At 43.0% G+C, this 20,239-nt stretch overlaps 1 protein-coding gene across 4 annotated transcripts in view; it reads right to left on the reverse strand.

Moving 5' to 3' along the window:
• The window catches only part of HIBCH (3-hydroxyisobutyryl-CoA hydrolase), a 962,330-nt gene that overhangs the window by 325,653 nt on the left and 616,438 nt on the right, over window positions 1-20,239 (reverse strand). For all 4 annotated transcript variants that reach the window (XM_077275660.1, XM_077275661.1, XM_077275658.1 and 1 more), the window contains 2 exons: window positions 4,515-4,601; window positions 3,538-3,596 (listed from right to left, as the gene is read on the reverse strand). In XM_077275660.1, coding sequence (XP_077131775.1) covers window positions 3,538-3,596; window positions 4,515-4,601 — 146 coding nt within the window. The remainder of the gene's footprint in view (window positions 1-3,537; window positions 3,597-4,514; window positions 4,602-20,239) is intronic.

Raw genomic sequence — 20,239 nt, forward strand, 5'->3', positions numbered from 1 at the left:
GGCTGAGTTCGCCCTCAATAATCGGGCTAGTTCTGCTACTTTGGTTTCGCCTTTTTTTTGCAATTCTGGTTTTCATCCTCGTTTTTCCTCAGGTCAGGTTGAGCCTTCTGACTGTCCTGGGGTGGATTCTGTGGTGGATAGGTTGCAGCAGATTTGGAACCACGTGGTGGACAATTTGACGTTGTCACAAGAGAAGGTTCAGCGCTTTGCTAACCGCCGTCACTGTGTGGGTCCCCGACTTCGTGTTGGGGGATTTGGTGTGGTTGTCTTCTCGTTATGTTCTGATGAAGGTTTCCTCTCCTAAGTTCAAGCCTCGTTTCATCTGTCCTTATAAGATTTTGGAAATCCTCAACCCTGTGTCATTTCGTTTGGACCTCCCAGCATCATTTACCATTCACAATGTGTTCCATAGGTCATTTTTGCTGAGATATGTGGTGCCTGTGGTTCCTTCTGTTGATCCTCCTGCTCCGGTCTTGGTCGAGGGAGAATTGGAGTATGTGGTGGAGAAGATCTTGGATTCTCGTGTTTCGAGACGAAGGCTTCAGTACTTAGTTAAATGGAAGGGCTATGGTCAGGAAGATAATTCCTGGGTTGTCGCCTCTGATGTCCATGCGGCCGATTTGGTTTGTGCCTTTCATTCGGCTCGTCCTGATCAGCCTGGGGGCTCTGGTGAGGGTTCGGTGACCCCTCCTCAAGGGGGGGGTACTGTTGTAAATTCCGTCTGGGCTCCCTCTGGTGGCCTTTAGCGATACTGCGGGTCTGGAGATGGGCTCAGCTGCCTCATTTCCTGCTTTGCTGGTTCCTATTTAACTCCACCTGCACCTTTGTTTGTTGCCTGCTGTTGTATTCAGTACTGGTTCTGATCTCTCTGGACTTCCTTGTGACCTGTCTCCATCCGGAGAAGCTAAGTCTTGCTAGTTCATGTTTGCTCATTTTTCTCTTGAAAATATGTTTCATTATATGATGAGTTCAGTCCAGCTTGCTTATATGTGATTTTTTGCTTGCTGGAAGTTCTGGGGTGCAGAGTGCGCCCCTCACATCGTGAGTCGGTGTGGGGGTTCTTGTATTTTCTGCGTGGATAGTTTTTGATAGTTTTTGTACTGACCGCACAGATCCCTTGCTATCTTCAGTCTATTTAGCTTTAGCGGGCCTCATTTGCTTAAACCTGTTTCTCATTACTACGTTTGTATTTTCCCCTTAACTCACCGTTATTATTTGTGGGGGCTGTCTAAACTTTGGGGTCATTTCTCTGAGGCAAGTGAGGCTTGGCTTTCTCTCTAGGGTTAGTTAGTTCCTCAGGCTGTGACGAGGCGTCTAGGTTTTTAGGTAACGCTCCACGGCTGCCTTTAGTGTGTATTGGATAGGTTCAGTGTTGCGGTCAGTATAGTTTCCACATCCCCAGAGCTCGTCCTAATATTCTGGTTTACCTATCAGGTCAGTTTGGTGATCCTACCACCGGATCATAACAGGAAACCCCCCACAAGTGACCCCATTTTGGAAACAAGACCCCCAAAGGAACTTATCTAGATGTGTGGTGAGCACTTTGAACCCCCAAGTGCTTCACAGAAGTTTACAACATAGAGCGGTGAAAAAAAAACATTTTTATCCACAAAAATAATCTTTTTGCCCCCCATTTTTTATTTTACCAAGGGTAACAGGAGAAATTGGAACCCAAAAGTTGTTGTGCAATTTCTCTTGAGTACACCAATACCCCATATGTAAAGGAATACTACTTTTGAGGCACAGTGCAAAGCTCAGAAGGGAAGAGGCGCCATATTGGAGTTGGGATTTTGCTGCAATGGTTTGAGGGTGCCATGTCACATTGGCAGAGCAAAAAACCTAAACAAACAAGGATCCCTAAAATATAACTTTTAATGGAAATAAGTTAAAAAGATCTATTTTCATTAGAGCAATATAATTAAGGAAAACAAGGTATGTACCTGTTAGACCCTAGAGGGTCGCTATGCTTCGCCCTGACTGGTAGTGGAGGTTGGCACCCTAATTTTCTACGGTAGGCGCCCCCACTCCTCGATGGCTCACCCTCAAAGTCCCTAGAAATCCCTGCCATACAGGAATCCTGGTTGAGCCTCAAAAAATCCCTATAGGAAAATCTGCCTGGCAGTGGAGGTAGGCACCCTAATTTTAAGCGGTAGGCGCGCCCACTCAACGACGGCTGACCCTAGGGTCCCTCAAAATTCCCTACAATGTAGATAGAAAATATAGAAAATGTCCTAATACACCCTGCCACCCATAGAGATAGAAAACACACACGAAAAGATGAAAAAATATATAAGACAAAAAAAATATAAAAAAACAAAATGTCTCAGAAATGTCAGATGTTGCTTAATCAGTAGTTGTCATCACAATAAACTGATGATACACTAGGCATACATAACCCAAACATAATATGCCCCAAAGAAATTATTGTATACAGGTAGACAGGATGCAATAAATCAGATATTGTCCAAACGTTAATAACCATACAGGGTTTCCCAGACACAGAAAATTACTTGATAAATAATACCACAGTATTAAAGTGCATAGTGCAATATGAGTCGTCTCCTCAAACAAACATAATGCAACCCTTTAAATATCTGTACTCATAGTATAGAGACACAGCCGTCTCTTCAAGCGTAGAAACAATGTAAGCACCACTAATATCGATACTCATCTGTTTACTGCGGTATTTCGTCCTAATGCCCAGGAGACACACATGTACGGATGTAAACGATGAATAGGGCGCTAATCAGCAAACTCCCCAAGCAATACCCGATGTGTTTCCCCCCCATGGGAATGACGGGGGTTCATCAGGGGTTCAGCAGCCACACATTTGATAAGAATCCCCCAGCTCCTACCTCCCAGTGCATGTCTGTGCCGCAATCTCTAAAGGTACCTTCACACGAAACGACTTTACAAGGAGAACAACAACGATCCGATCGCTGCAGCGTCGCTGTTTACATCGCTGTAGAGATGTCAAACACAGCAGCTCCAGAACGACGCAGGAGCGATCCTGTGACGTAGACGTGACGCACTTATCGTTCTCACAGGTCGTTAGCTCCATGTTTAACATTGCTGGCATCGTTGCTTTTGCTTTCAAACACGACGATACACGCCGATCTGACGACCAAATAAAGTTCTGAACTTTAATCAACGACCAGCGATATCACAGCAGGATCCAGATCGCTGCTGCGTGTCAAACACAACGATATCGCTATCCAGGACGCTGCAACGTCACGGATCGTTGTCGTTCTCGTTGTAAAGTCGTTTCGTGTGAAGGTACCTTAACTCACGGTGCATTACAACACGTAAGTGTCGCCAGAAACCATTACCTGAGTGATTCACCATTTGCCCTTAACACTACTGGGATGGTGATACAATAAGTGACCTTATTATTGCCATATTTTACCATAACACATTTTTGTACGAATTTACAATACACATATTGTGTGTCTAAAATATTATGTTTTCATGACCATCAACAGGGTATTTGTAACAGAAAAGTATACTTATACAGTAGATATAATACAAATGTGTTACCTGTTGATTTTGTCCAAATGTTCTGCAAGAATAAAAGGATCATCTTTACTGGCCTTACTCTAGGCAAAAAAAAAACACAGATATAACATCAAATCCTAAGATTTTTTAAATGTATTTTCTAAATGTAAGACAGACTAAAATAACATCAGTAAGTCACCACCGCTGACAACAAAAAACAGGCTTTGTTTCAATCAGTCAAAACTCAGCTTATGTCTAATACTGCTCTGGAACTGTTATGCGATGATATAGTCAACAAAGCTAGTATTTCAATTTTAATAAATTGTATCCCAATTTAACTAAAATATCTAAAATAAAAATAATAATAATAATACATTTCTGTCTTACATTTTAGAACGGTTTTAAATCAGTTCTGCTTAATGCCTGCTATATCCTTTCTCCAATAGACTTTTTTACACACTGATGCAATTAATTTAATAGGGTTGCAATTTACTTTGAAGAAGAGCTACCCACTACTTGGACAGACCATTCTTAATGAGTACCGATCCTCAATCTGGAGCTGCCCTTTTTATTCAATAAAAGAGTGGGCAGTCACAGCCTGGTGATTTTATGAAGGTTAGTGTCAAAAGTGCTCATAAGTGCTATTATAGCTCCATCAAAAGGGCTGGACTTTCTACTAAAGATAGGCCCAAAGTTCCATGTTGTGGGATCCAGGCATGCAGAAAGGGAACTCATGATCCTTCATAGCCCCTCTCGCTGTGAAACAGTCCCTCTTCTCTTCACTTACCCGGCACTGCCATGTATTTTAATAAGCTGTTGCCGAATGGTATTATTATATCTTTGACAGTTTGGTAACAGCTTAGTAATATAGAGGGCAGCACTGGATTAGTGGAAAGAACATAGATAATTTATGAAGTTGGGTGTCCATGTAGAGGACAAAACCTTTACATTTTTTTTAAACTGATCTACTTTTCTATCTTGTATATTACTAATTGTCAAATCAAATAAAACCCAGGTACCTGTTTGTGGTAAGCATCAAGTACATCAGTGATATCTTCTTTGGATGGACTTTTCAATGCTAAAAGGTCTTTTTCTAAGGAAGGGATCTATAAAAAAAAATGTAGTGGCTAAATACTGTAGACAGACGCAACTCTGTTATTTAAATGCACTCTGCTTTTTACTTAGTTACAGCAAGTTTTTTTTCATTTTTTTTCTTATCGGTTTTAAAAGATGTGTGCAAATAGATAAAGTCTGAATATGTAAAGAATACATATTTCTACTTGTAATCCATACACCATTAATATCTCATGGGTATAGGATCCTAGCGCAGGATCAGTTGATCGCTGACATAGATGTAAAACTATGGAAATGAATATATTTTTCTTCAATCCTCTTTCTGCCCGTTATAGAATTAAGACTATTAAACTGCCTATAAAGGCTTTAGGAGATTTGTAGCTCAGAAAAATGGAAAGAAAAATAAATTCTCTGTATGTCTCACAACCAGGCAAACATTGCATAAAATCTACCTTTAGAAAGTGTTGTCAAATACTACAAAAATGCAAAGTAGAGAAAGAGAAGCTAATGTGTGACTAAAATGTAACCTTTATTCCATAAATTAAAAAAAAATAAAAAATTGAGTTTTTTTTAATCCATAAAAGATTATTTTTATGAAAAACATAGCATAGGTTCCCTCATAATTTTCTTAACCAGGAGAGGGAAAGCCAATGGCTGGGGGCCGATGTTTAAGGCCTGGGAAGACAGTAATACCCATGAAGCTTCCCAGGCTATTAATATCAGCTCACAATTGTATACTTAGCCTTTACTGGCTATTAAAATGGGAGACCCTAAAAAAATGACGTAGGGTCCCACTATAATTAATAGCCAGGCTATGCAGACAGCTGCCAGCTGATATTAATAGCCTAGGAAGGGGTCATGGATACTGATTCCCACCAGTCTAAAAACATCAGCTCTCAACCACCCCAAAAAAGGAGCATCTATAGATGTGCCAATTCTGGCACTTAGCCTTACTCTTCCCACTTGCACTATATTGGTGGCAAGTGGGATGGTGGTTGAGGGGGTTGATGTCACCTTTGTATTGTCAGATGACATCAAGCCCCGAGGTTAGTAATGGGGAGGTGCCAATAAGACGCCTCCATTACTAACCCCAAATATTAGTGACCCCATTACTAACCCCATAGTCATATCGTATAAAAACACACACCCAGATAAAAGTCTTTTAATTGAAATAATGACACAGAGTCCTTTAATAAATCTTAACTAAGCTAAACTTACAAACTCTCCCATTCCATCAACGCCATTGTCTTCTGCAAAAGCGTTTTTTAAAAAAAACAAGCAATATTCCTCACCTTTCCGCAGAGACAGGGCCGTATTTGGCCTTCATGCAGCATCTATACATCCTACCTCCTGATGATCCAACATGGAGAAACGCGTCGAGGTTTCATGAACATCAGCTAATCTTAAGTATCCTTTAGCTTTACAGTTATCAATCTTTTGGCACTTATCCTGTATACCAGATGCCAAGCTTGGTATCTGTGGTTTTTGACATTACTTTGCATCTATTGGGATCTGCGGTTTTGCCATCACTCTGCATGTATTGTGAGGCCTTATGAATGTCAATAACTCTTTAGCATTTTTTATGGTTACCACTATCAACATTTGGTACTCTTTGTGTGCCCTTTTGATACCGAGCAGGATACCTGCCTTTTTCTTTTTATATATATATATATATATATATATATATATATATATATATATATTTTTTTTTACTGAAGAGCCCGGCGTTGCCTGGACATAGTAAATATCTGTGGTTAGTTATAGCACCTCACTTCTCTTATTTTCCCATCACACCTCTCATTTTCCCCCTCACATCTTTCATTTTCCTCTCACACCTCTCATTTTCCCCTTCAATCCTCTTATTTTCCCCCTCACTCCTCTCATTTCCCACTAACACTTGTCATTTCGACCTCACATCTGTCATTTTCCGATCACTCCACTATTTTCCCTCACTCCTCTCATTTTGCACTCACACCTTTTCATTTTCACCTAACACCTCTCATTTTCCCCTCAGTATATACATGTTTATCTCCCTTATATATAGTATACACCTGTATGTTATCTCCTGTATATAGTATATACCTGCATGTCATCTCCCCTGTAAATAGTATATACCTGCTGTATGTCATCTCCTCCTGTATATTGTATATACCTATGTCTCATCTCCTCCTGTATATAGTATATACCTGTATGTCATCTCTTCTGTATATAGTATATACCTGTATGTCATCTCCTCCTATATATAGTAATACCTGTATGTCATCTCCTGTATATAGTATATACCTGTATGTCATCTCCCCTGTATATAGTATATACCTGCTGTATGTCATCTCCTCCTCTATATACCTATGAATCATCTCCTCTTTTATATAGTATATACCTGCTGTATGACATCTCCTCCTGTATATAGTATATACGTGTGTCATCTCCTCCTGTATATAGTATAGACCTGTATGTCATCTCCTCCTATATATAGTATATACCTGTATGTCATCACCTCCTGTATATAGTATATACCAGTAAGTAATCTCCTCCAGTATATAGTATATACCTGTGAGTAATCTGCTCCTATATATAGTATATACCTGTGTGTCATCTACCCTGTATATAGTATGTACCTGTATGTCATCTCCTCCTGTATTAGACCTCGTTCACACATTATTTGGTCAGTATTTTTACCTCAGTATTTGTAAGCTAAATTGGCAGCCTGATAAATCCCCAGCCTACAGGAAGCCCTCCCCCCTGGCAGTATATATTAGCTCACACATACAAATAATAGACAGGTCATGTGACTGACAGCTGCCGTATGTCAGGACTCTAAACAATTTTTATTACCTTTTTGTGCATTACTTCCCTTTTCCAAGATGGCGTCTTTGGTCTCATGTGCACTGTGTCTTCCTGCTAGAAAACTCCACCCCAGCCTTCAGTCTGTGCTAGAGTATTCTGCCTTGCATCCAGCTCCTGACCTCTGGTGACTCCCTGGCTACATACCTGCTCCTGTGAACCTGTGTGGTGATCCTACTACTCTGCTCTGAGTTCCTGCTGCATACACCAGTTCCAGTAATCCTCCTTCATCTGCTGCTCGTGTTTCTTCCATCTGCATTTGCTGGACATGTAAGCTGTTTCTGCTCTGCAAGAACCTGAGACTATTACCCAGACCTCCCTGGTTGAGCTAAGATATTATTTGAACTGCCTTATAAGCATATCTATCTGTGTTTTGGACTAAGCAAGGACTTATTCATGTCAAGTATCCTCAAGAATAATTGTGCTTCATAAACTTTCTGCATGATTGCATTTTCCTCTGAAGTTTCCTATAGACTGCTGAGCTGCATTTGATATTTGCACCAAGTGTTGTGGACTTGAGTTTCTCTCTGCACCTGTTTGAATCACCGTGTGATAATATAGACTTTACCACTTATAAAACTGTGTCCTGTAGTTGTCTTGTTCCACGCAAAGAGTCTCCTGAGTTATCCCCTATAATTATTACACCGTATTTCCAATATGGTACATTTGTTGCTCTTGTAGTTTGTCTGCTTATTAATCAGATTTTTATTTTTGAAGGATAATACAAGACTTGTGTGTGTTTTATCTGCGTTTCATGTGTCACGTTGTGTGTGTTGAGTTGCGTGTGGCGACATGCATGTAGAGACTTTTGTGAGATGAGTTTTTTGTGGCGACATGCGTGTAGTAACTTTTTGTGTGTCGAGTTGCATGTGACAGGTTAGTGTAGTAAGTTGTGTGTAGCAAGTTGTGTGCAGCAAGTTTTGCGTGTGGTGAGTTTTATGTATATACCTGTGTGTCATCGGCTCCTGTATATAGTATACACCTGTGTATCATCTCCTCTGTATATAGTATGTACCTGTGTGTCATCTCCCCTGTATATAGTATATACCTGTGTGTCATCTCCTCCTGTATATTGTATATACCTGTGTGTCATCTCCTACTGTATATAGTATATATCTGTGTGTCATCTCCCCTGTATATAGTATATATCTGTATGTTATCTCCTCCTGTATTAGACCGCGTTCACACGTTATTTGCTCAGTATTTTTACCTCAGTATTTGTAAGCTAAATTGGCAGCCTGATAAATCCCCAGCAAACAGGAAGCCCTCCCCCCTGGCAGTATATATTAGCTCACACATACACATAATAGACAGGTCATGTGACTGACAGCTGCCGTATTTCCTATGTGATACATTTGTTGCTCTTGTAGTTTGCCTGCTTATTAATCAGATTTTTATTTTTGAAGGATAATACCAGACTTGTGTGTGTTTTAGGGCGAGTTTCATGTGTCAAGTTGTGTGTGTTGAGTTGCATGTGGCTACATGCATGTAGCTACTTTTGTGAGATGAGTTTTGTGTGGCGACATGCATGTAGCAACTTTTTGTGTGTCGAGTTGCATGTGACAGGTTAGTGTAGCAAGTTGTGTGCAGCAAGTTTTGCGCATGGCGAGTTTTGCGCGTGGTGCGTTTTGAGTATGTGCAAGTTTTGTGTGAGGCAACTTTTGCATGTGTTGCAACTTTTGTGCATGTGGCAATTTTTCCGTGTATGCAAGTTTTGCGTGTGGCGAGTTTTCCATTAGGTGAGTTTTGCATATGTGGCGAGTTTTGCGTGAGCCTAGTTTTGCATGTGGCGAATTTTGCGCATGGCGAGTTTTGAGTGGCGACTTTTGTGTTTCGACTTTTATGTGGCGAGGTTGGTGTATGTGGTTGGTGAAATGTGTGCTGAGGGTGATATATGTGTTCAAGCACGTGGTAGTGTGTGGCACATTTTGTGTGTGTGTTCATATCCCCGTGTGTAGTGAGTATCCCATGTCGGGGCCCCACCTTAGCAACTGTATGGTATATACTCTTTGGCGCCATCGCTCTCATTCTTTAAGTCCCCCTTGTTCACATCTGGCAGCTGTCAATTTGCCTCCAACACTTTTCCTTTCACTTTTTCCCCATTATGTAGATAGGGGCAAAATTGTTTGGTGAATTGGAACGCGCGGGGTTAAAATTTCACCTCACAACATAGCCTATGATGCTCTCGGGGTCCAGACGTGTGACTGTGCAAAATTTTGTGGATGTAGCTGCGACGGTGCAGAAGCCAATCCCGGACATACACACACACACATACATACACACACATTCAGCTTTATATATTAGATATCATTTATAATTTGTTATTTGGCAGCCCTCATATCACTAACTCAGTGAGACTAGGGTTTCCATTAGGGTCAGCTACTGGGAGCGGGGGCGCCATTCCGCTGACCAGTAGGGTGCCAACCTCCACTTTCAGGCAGGTCAATCAGCCTATAGGGAACAGTATAGCAAGGGATCGTTTGTCTGCACTTGTCACTTTATTTATGTAGTATTGTCTTCAAAGTCTTTGCACATTGTTTTTTTTATGTTTGCCTACATGTATCCTTTTCCTCTAACAGGCAAACTCTATACACTCCTTTTCTGTGTCTGTATATTTGGGTGTCTGCATGACCCACTGACACAGGGATATCTAGGAGACTAGGGGTCAGCCGTCGAGGAGCGGGGGCGCCACTCTCGCTATTTGTGTTTAGGGTTCCAACCTCCGCCGTTAGGTAGGTTCACAGTTGTCAGATGACAATTAGTAGGGTTGTGGTAGCTAGCACGGTTGATTGATAGTGTATGCTTTTAGCTTTATTAAAAGTTATGTTTTATCTGCTCTATATCTGATTTACATAAGGTTCCATATTGATAAAACTTGAGTTATTTGACCTTATAGACCTATTTTCAAACTTTTCTTCTTTGCCCTAGGCACTTTTCGTGGTTGCGCCCCTTACTGATGTCACACACAGAGTCTGTGCACACGACATCAATTTAAGGCAGATGTACTCTGTAAAACTCTTTAAAAAGTGCTAATTAAACACTAAAAGAATGAACGCCTGCACTTGCTGGGCACAGGTTCAGTCTTTTGAGCGTTTTTTTTAATACCTGCAGCTTTTCAAAGTCATCTATAGGAATATGCCCCCTAATCCCTATTCTAAAGTGTCAGCCACCCCCAAATCGCCAGCCTGCATAGCACCAGTCTCCAGGGGCTGGCTGGCAAATTTTAGCCTTGGGGGCAAGCACACAGCAGTGGCCCATGAGTAGTGGCACATCGTTAAAAAAGGTTGTCCAATCTTAAGCTACAAGTCTAAAGTCACTATATGTGAATCCTCACATCATGTGCACTGTGCGCTGAGGATTCTCTGGTGCTGATGGTGGGATCGGGCAGTTATGTGATCAAGTATGTGATATGTATATTCCCAGCCACATTACAACAATACAGGTATATTAACCCCTTAGTGACGGAGCCAAATTTTTTAAATCTGACCAGTGTCACTTTATGTGGTAATAACTCTGGTACGCTTTGACGCTTTTTCCCAGTGATTTTGAGATTATTTTTTCATGACACATTATACTTTATGATAATGGTAAATTTAGGTCGATATGTTTTGTGTTTATATAAAAAATATCAGAAATTTGAGAAAAATGTTAAAAAATTAGTAATTTTCAAACTTTGAATGATTATCCCTTTAATCCAGATAGGCATACCATAGCAAAACATTAATAAATTACATTTCCCACATGTTGGCTTTACATCAGCACCATTTGTAAAATGTTCTTTTATTTTGTTAGCATTTTAAGAGGTTTAAAAGTGTAGCAGTCATTTTTCATTTTTTCAAGGAAATTTCCAAAATTATTTTTTTAGGGACCTATCCATGTTTGAAGTGCCTTTAGGGGTCACACATATTGGGAAACCCCAAAAAGTTATACCATTTTAAAAACAGAACCCCCTGACATATTGAAAACTGCTGTCGGGTAGTTTATTGACCCTTCAGGTGATTTTCAGGAATTAATGCAAAGTGGCATGACAGAAATGAAAATGTGTATTGTCACCACCTAAATGCTGCTAACTTCTTAGCAGGTTACAACAGCCGGCAGACTCTAAGGCCGCTATTTGGTCATGATGAATTGCCATGGCTACCATCAGGACCACAAAATCATGATAGGAGGGCACCAATTGGGATAAAGAGGAAGCTCCCACAATCTGTTAACCATTTATATGATATAGGAAAGGGTTATTTGGCGTGCACTCAGCCTAGATTAAGGCGAGGTGCCGGTGTAATGGACCGTGGTCCTGATACAGTCAAATTTACAAGATTCACCGCACTCTCTTATAGATTAGTTTATGCAAAAAATTATCAATTTATTGGAAGCGTAACAGAATATTGCCGCATATGCGATTAACAACGTTTCGGCTCAACCAGAGCCTTTGTCACGTATTCGCTGTGAAAAAAGAAATACGCAGAAACAACAAAATAAAATAAATAACATGAGATAACATAATAAATTGAAAAAAACAATAATGGGTCATCCCAGGGGTCAAAAGGAAGAAAAGAGACATGTCCACCAACAAAGACATATAGGGACGTCTGTAGAGGTGATGAACCAGGGATCGAACATCAGGATAAAACATACAAAATTCTGTGTATCCTGCGGATAGGGATAGTAATGGTACAAGTGAGCGCCACATGTAAGGTATAAATACTGCCGGAGAGAGAAGAAGTTTACAAAATTGCAGGTGTCATATAATTAAATCACTGTACAACAGGATCAACATAATAAAACAATCAACAATGCTCCAAAACATACAGGTCAACCAAGCCTGTCATTTAAGACAGTCGCACAGGTAATTACCTTGTTCCAATTAGAGGATAGTGTGCAGAGAGGGAAAAGAATCCCAGCGGTGGGGTGTATACGCTCTGCAGGAGATAGTGAACAAGGATTAGCCAGTATAATTTAGAGCGAGTGCCCATAGAAGCTGACAATACCTTAGGCAGTGTATTGAGTATGCTTGTGAAGGCTCCCTTCAGATGGTGTGGACCTGTGTGGGGCAAATGGCATGTTTGTGAAGCTCCTATACGTAATAAATGTGTATGAATAGGGGACAGGTTCAGTCAGTTGTTACCTGTGGTAGCTGGGTCTAGAGCGGCGCTCCCGCGCTGTGCTCAGGTGCAGCGTGTGCCTGGTCTGCAGTAGGGACGGCGTGCATGTGTTAAATGACCGCCGCACCTGAAGTGGATGGTGCGGACCGGAAGTGACATGCCGCTGCTGTGTGGGGCCTCAGTGCGCATGCGCAGCTTCTATAGTGGCAACCCTGTGTCTATGCGCTGCTTGTAGCTCAGAGTGGGACACTGTGTGTTATAGTTAAAGGCCAGGGTGGGGATGTTACGTGGCCTGGAGATTATATGATGGCTGTAGTAAGTCGATACCTATCCGGGATACTGAAGCAATTGGAATAACATGAAAAATAAAATAAAGTAAAATAAAAACAAAAATAAAACTTGGAATAGAAAGGAGAAGGGGAACAGGGGCATTAAAAACTAAGGGGCTCAGGGCAACTCACCCAATTTAGTAGGTTTTAAGCAGTCGTGTGCTAACGGGTCTGAAAAGAAAGATAGAGTTAATAAATGGATTCAAATGAATTAATGCTCACACCAACCAATCAATCTCCCTATTAAGTCCTTTTGGAGTCAGAGTGTCCAATTTATACATCCAGTGGGTCTCGCGTGCTCTGAGAAGTTTGATATGGTCGCCCCCTCTTCTGGGACGTGGGACATGTTCGATAACCTGAAACTTGAGCTGGGCCACAGTGTGTCTTGATTTAGTGAAATGATCCGGTAGAGGTAACCAATTTTTTCCGCATCTAATAGTGGACTTGTGGCTGGCGATTCTGTCCCTTATGTGCTGCGTGGTTTCCCCTATGTATGGGAGACCACACGGGCATTTAAGTATACGACAAAATTGGAGTCGCATGTATGGAATCCACGTACTGGATAGGATTTTCCGGTTCTTGGGTGGGTTATGGTGTCGGATTTGATGACGTTCGAACAAGCTGCACAGTTTAGACAAGGGAAAGTGCCATTGCGCCGAGTGCCCAATAATCTCTGCGTAGTGGTGGGTAGTTTGCTGCCAACATCTGCCCTCACAAGTTTGTCCCTAATGTTGGGAGGTCTTTTATTACACATCAGGGCTGGTTCCTTGAAAGGAGGGATAGTGGGGTAAGCTTTGGCTAAGAGAGGCCAATGTCTCCTGATGATGGAGTGTATCTTGGGTACCAGCGGATGAAATACATGTACAAAAGGAATCCTTTCTCATGTGTTACTCGGGGGCCGAGGTGATGGAGGTGCAGAGATGCGTGCTTTTTCCTCAGTGAGGAGTTTTGAAGGATACCCTCGTGCTTGAAATTTAGAGGTCATGGTGTCCAATCTGTCATTTAGTGTCACTGGGTTGACACTAAATGACAGATTGGACACCATGACCTCTAAATTTCAAGCACGAGGCTATCCTTCAAAACTCCTCACTGAGGAAAAAGCACGCATCTCTGCACCTCCATCACCTCGGCCCCCGAGAAACACATGAGAAAGGATTCCTTTTGTACATGTATTTCATCCGCTGGTAACGAAGATACACTCCATCATCAGGAGACATTGGCCTCTCTTAGCCAAAGCTTACCCCACTATCCCTCCTTTCAAGGAACCAGCCCTGATGTGTAATAAGAGACCTCCCAACATTAGGGACAAACTTGTGAGGGCAGATGTTGGCAGCAAACTACCCACCACTACGCAGAGATTATTGGGCACTCGGCGCAATGGCACTTTCCCTTGTCTAAACTGTGCAGCTTGTTCGAACGTCATCAAATCCGACACCATAACCCACCCAAGAACCGGAAAATCCTATCCAGTACGTGGATTCCATACATGCGACTCCAATTTTGTCGTATACTTAATTAAATGCCCGTGTGGTCTCCTATACATAGGGGAAACCACGCAGCACATAAGGGACATAATCGCCAGCCACAAGTCCACTATTAGATGCGGAAAAAATTGGTTACCTCTACCGGATCATTTCACTAAATCAAGACACACTGTGGCCCAGCTCAAGTTTCAGGTTATCGAACATGTCCCACGTCCCAGAATAGGGGACGACCATATCAAACTTCTCAGAGCACGCGAGACCCACTGGATATATAAATTGGACACTCTGACTCCAAAAGGATTTAATAGGGAGATTGATTGGTTGGTGTGAGCATTAATTCATTTGAATCCATTTATTAACTCTATCTTTCTTTTCAGACCCGTTAGCACACGACTGCTTAAAACCTACTAAATTGGGTGAGTTGCCCTGAGCCCCTTAGTTTTTAATGCCCCTGTTCCCCTTCTCCTTTCTATTCCAAGTTTTATTTTTGTTTTTATTTTACTTTATTTTATTTTTCATGTTATTCCAATTGCTTCAGTATCCCGGATAGGTATCGACTTACTACAGCCATCATATAATCTCCAGGCCACGTAACATCCCCACCCTGGCCTTTAACTATAACACACAGTGTCCCACTCTGAGCTACAAGCAGCGCATAGACACAGGGTTGCCACTATAGAAGCTGCGCATGCGCACTGAGGCCCCACACAGCAGCGGCATGTCACTTCCGGTCCGCACCATCCACTTCAGGTGCGGCGGTCATTTAACACATGCACGCCGTCCCTACTGCAGACCAGGCACACGCTGCACCTGAGCACAGCGCGGGAGCGCCGCTCTAGACCCAGCTACCACAGGTAACAACTGACTGAACCTGTCCCCTATTCATACACATTTATTACGTATAGGAGCTTCACAGACATGCCATTTGCCCCACACAGGTCCACACCATCTGAAGGGAGCCTTCACAAGCATACTCAATACACTGCCTAAGATATTGTCAGCTTCTATGGGCACTCTCTCTCTCTAAATTATACTGGCTAATCCTTGTTCACTATCTCCTGCAGAGCATATACACCACACCGCTGAGATTCTTTTCCCTCTCTGCACACTATCCTCTAATTGGAACAAGGTAATTACCTGTGCGACTGTCTTAAATGACAGGCTTGGTTGACCTGTATGTTTTGGAGCATTGTTGATTGTTTTATTATGTTGATCCTGTTGTACAGTGATTTAATTATATGACACCTGCAATTTTGTAAACTTCTTCTCTCTCCGGCAGTATTTATACCTTACATGTGGCGCTCACTTGTACCATTACTATCCCTATCCGCAGGATACACAGAATTTTGTATGTTTTATCCTGATGTTCGATCCCTGGTTCATCACCTCTACAGACGTCCCTATATGTCTTTGTTGGTGGACATGTCTCTTTTCTTCCTTTTGACCCCTGGGATGACCCATTATTGTTTTTTTCAATTTATTATTATGTTATCTCATGTTATTTATTTTATTTTGTTTTTCTGCGTATTTCTTTTTTCACAGCGAATACGTGACAAAGGCTCTGGTTGAGCCGAAACGTTGTTAATCGCATATGCGGCAATATTCTGTTACGCTCCCAATAAATTGATAATTTTTTGCATAAACTAATCTATAAGAGAGTGCGGTGAATCTTGTAAATTTTACATTTATATGATATAGTCATTATTGACAGCAGCATCTAAGGGGTTAAACAGATTTAGACAGTGCTAAACTGATCGTGGCTGATGCAGCAAGTTGTCAGCTATAGTGTACAGCCACAGCTGCTGGATTGTCACCTGTATGAGGATGCTAGTCTGTTATATCGCAGGTCAGTTAAAAGGCGTATTGGCGGTCATTAAGGGGTTAAGTGAGGCCGAGCAAGGCTAGTTGTCATGCATGCAAATCACTTACCTGCAGTCACACGCCCACCGAATCACCACAGTACTGTGAGCAATGTGAGGATTCATGAGTCTGCAGTCACAGAGTGACTTTTAACTTAAAACTGGGCAACCCCTTTAAAGTGTTTACCTCCGGCTGCTTCATAGCCTATATTCCTACTACTGTATTGCCTGTCTGACAGATGCTCAATGAAAAACCTGACAGTACTCGGATCAGCTCAGATGAGCGTTTCTATTGATCAGACAAATCACATATTATGATCTTGTATTATTATTTTTAAACTGGATACACATTTTCAGATATGTAGTAAAGCACAGTATGTTGTGTTTCTCATCGTCGTTATCTAGGATTTTTTTTTTTTTTTTTTAGAATGCTCTATACTGGTCGGTCACACTTTGACCTGGCTACAGAACCTCAGATATCACATATGAAGCCATATAATTTTCAGTTTTAGCATAGCCATGAAGCACATTATGGTTTGCTACATGTGTACATGATCAGAAGCAGTAGTAGAATGAAGTGACAGAACCATCAGTAGATAAATGTAGCGCCAGAACCACCATCAGTAGATAAATGCAGGGACAGAACCACCAACAAGTACTGTATCTGTTCTATTCTAACCTGTCACTCTGTGATTTTACTGTATGCGGGGGAATTGCCGGCTTTTCAAAGGACATTGATGCATAAAAATCAGTCAGCACTCGCATGGTCTGAGTGCTATGTGATTTTTTTCTCGATCCCGTAGTCTTGCATTGGGGAGTCTCAGCGCCAATCGCAACCTGTGGTGAATTTACACGCACTCCGAATATGCCTGAGAAAATAAACGCTGATATGAGCTGTCCCATAGATTAACACTGGATCGAGGGCTATGCGATGTTTTCTCGCATAGTACTCGGCTGTATTCTACGGTAGAGTGACTCTGGACTAAGGGCAAACATTTGAAGAGCAATTTAAAGGAGGTGTAATAATTATAATAAATAATAATATTAGCAAATGCCACCAATTAGAAACGAAGAATAGTTCTTCTGATTCGCTATGTCACTTACCTTACCCTATGTGCAGCGCAATGCAGGAACTTAGGTATCCATTGTTCTTACCATTAACAATTAACTAACGGTCACTATATGAGTGGTCGTAACCATGGATACTTAAGCTATTGCAATGCTCTGAATATGGGGTAAGCGACAAAGAGAATCAGAAGAACTACACTACATTTGTAATTGGAGGAATTTGCTATTGGGATAGGATCTTCGAGATGGGAACACCCATTTAACACTACATGTTTGAATTTGGTAAAAATAAGCTGTTTGCTGTTTTTGTTTTTGCGGTGTTCTTACATACTCCAGAAACAAAGCAAAAAAAGCAGCAAAAAAGCAGCAAAACCTGCGTTTTTAACGCAGTGTTTTTACTGCCAAGAGAGCAGGTTTTGGCTTCAGAAATAAAGTACTACAAAAACGTTGATTGTGAACATAACCTTAGCCACTTAATGACAGGGCAAATTTTTCAAATCTGACCAGTGTCACTTTATGTGGTAATAACTCTGGAACTCTTCAACAAATCCCAGTGATTTTGAGACTGTTTTTTCGTGACACATTATAATTTATGATAATGGTAAATTTAGGTTGATATGTTTTGCGTTTATTTATAAAAAAAAATACCAAACATTTGACAAAAATGTAAAAAAAAATTCAATTTTCAAACTTTGAATGATTATCCCTTTAACCCAGAACGTCATACCACAGAAACACATTATTTAACCCCTTAACGACCGCCAATATGCCTTTTAACGGCGGCAGATAAGGATACTTAAACCACAGTGCCGTTAATTAAGTGTATAGCGCCCCCAGAGTCGGATTTTCTCTGGTGTCTCGGTTGTCGGGGGTTGCCGAGACCCCAGATAAGAAGATTCGGGTTGGTTTTTACTGACCCCCGGGTTGCGATCGCCGGTAAATAACCATTTACCGGCGGCCGAAACCCCCCCACAAAAAAATGCGATTTCCCATTTAATTTCTCTGTCCTCTGATGTGCAATCAGGGGTCCCAGATAGCCCCCCGATACTCACCCGTCTCCCTCGATGCTCCTCGTGGCTCCCGACGGGCGCCACCAGGGGCGGATTATCAGAGGGTCAATATGGGCGGTAGCCCAGGGCCCAGTGGTGTGGGGGGGCCCTGGGCTACCGCACAGATTGACCCTCTGATAATCCGCCCGAGTGTGACTGAATGCCCGCCGGCATTTATGTGCCCCCGGGCCCAGTGGGCAGAGAGAGGGGGCCCGCATCGGGCCCCTTCTCATCTGCTCACCGGGCCCCTTCCAGCGCTGCGGCGGTTTCCTATTGATGTGCGGGCGCGCGCGCACATCAATAGTTAACAACAGCCGCCAGCCAATTGGAGGCTGGCAGCTGAAGTCGGCCGCAGCGCACACGTCGCCGGCGTCTGACGTCATTGTCAGTCGCCGGCGAGTGTGCGCTGCTGGAGGGAGCTCGCCGCCTGGAGCGCTGGTCAGGTGAGGAGAACATTTTTTTTGTTGTTGTTTTTTTTTGCGAACGGCAATCCGGGGGGACCTGGGCAATATGCTGGACACACTGGGGCAATGCTGGAGACACTGGGGCAATGCTGAAGACACTGGGGCAATGCTGGAGACACTGGGGCAGATTGCTGGACACTGGGGGCAATGCTGGAGACACTGGGGCAATGCTGGAGACACTGGGGCAGATTGCTGGACACACTGGGGGCAATGCTGGAGACACTGGGGAAATGCTGGAGACACTGGGGCAGATTGCTGGACACTGGGGGCAATGCTGGAGACACTGGGGCAGATTGCTGGACACACTGGGAGCAATGCTGGAGACACTGGGGCAGATTGCTGGAGACACTGGGGTAGATTGCTGGAGACACTGGGGCAGATTGCTGGAGACACTGGGGCAATGCTGGAGACACTGGGGCAGATTGCTGGACACACTGGGGCAATGCTGGAGGACACACTGGGGCAGATTGCTGGAGACACTGGGGGCAATGCTGGAGACACTGGGGCAGATTGCTGGAGACACTGGGGCAATGCTGGAGACACTGGGGCAATGCTGGAGACACTGGGGCAGATTGCTGGAGACACTGGGGCAGATTGCTGGAGACACTGGGGCAATGCTGGAGACACTGGGGCAGATTGCTGGACGCACTGGGGCAATGCTGGAGGACACACTGGAGCAGATTGATGGAGACACTGGGGCAATGCTGGAGACACTGGGGCAGATTGCTGGACACACTGGGGCAATGCTGGAGGACACACTGGGGCAATGCTGGAGACACTGGGGTAATGCTGGAGACACTGGGGCAATGCTGGACACACTGTGGGCAATGCTGGACAATTGGACATACTGGGGCAGATTGCTGGACACACTGGTGGTAATATGCTGGACACACTGGGGCAATGCTGGACATACTGGGGCAGATTGCTGGACACACTGGTGGTAATATGCTGGACACACTGGGGCAGATTGCTGGACACACTGTCTGGGGGCAATGCTGGACACACTGGGGCAGATTGCTGGACACTGGGGCAATATGCTGGACATACTGGGGCAGAGTGCTGGACACACTGGGGGTAATATGCTGGACACACTGGGGCAGATTGCTGGACACACTGGGGGCAGGACTGGAGGCATGGGCAGAATGTAGACACGGGGCATGATTTGAGACACGGGGCAGAATGAAAGACATGGGGCAGGATTGGATCATGGGGCAGGATGGATACGATGGAGACAGATGGGGCAGGATTGGGAGATCATATGGTGTAGAATGGATACTCATGAGTGCAGGATGGGAGAACATATGGCTGGAGCCAGGAATGAGACACACGGGGCCAGGGTGGGGAATATTATTACCATAGGGGCTAATTAAGGGATATTATTACTGCAGTGATGTATTTATTTTATTTTTTGAGTATACTGTTTTAAATGGGGGGAAGGGTGGTCCTGTTACTGTGCAGAGTGACACTATAT

The sequence above is a fragment of the Ranitomeya variabilis genome, chromosome 7 (assembly GCF_051348905.1).
Source record: "Ranitomeya variabilis isolate aRanVar5 chromosome 7, aRanVar5.hap1, whole genome shotgun sequence".
NCBI lineage: Eukaryota > Metazoa > Chordata > Amphibia > Anura > Dendrobatidae > Ranitomeya > Ranitomeya variabilis.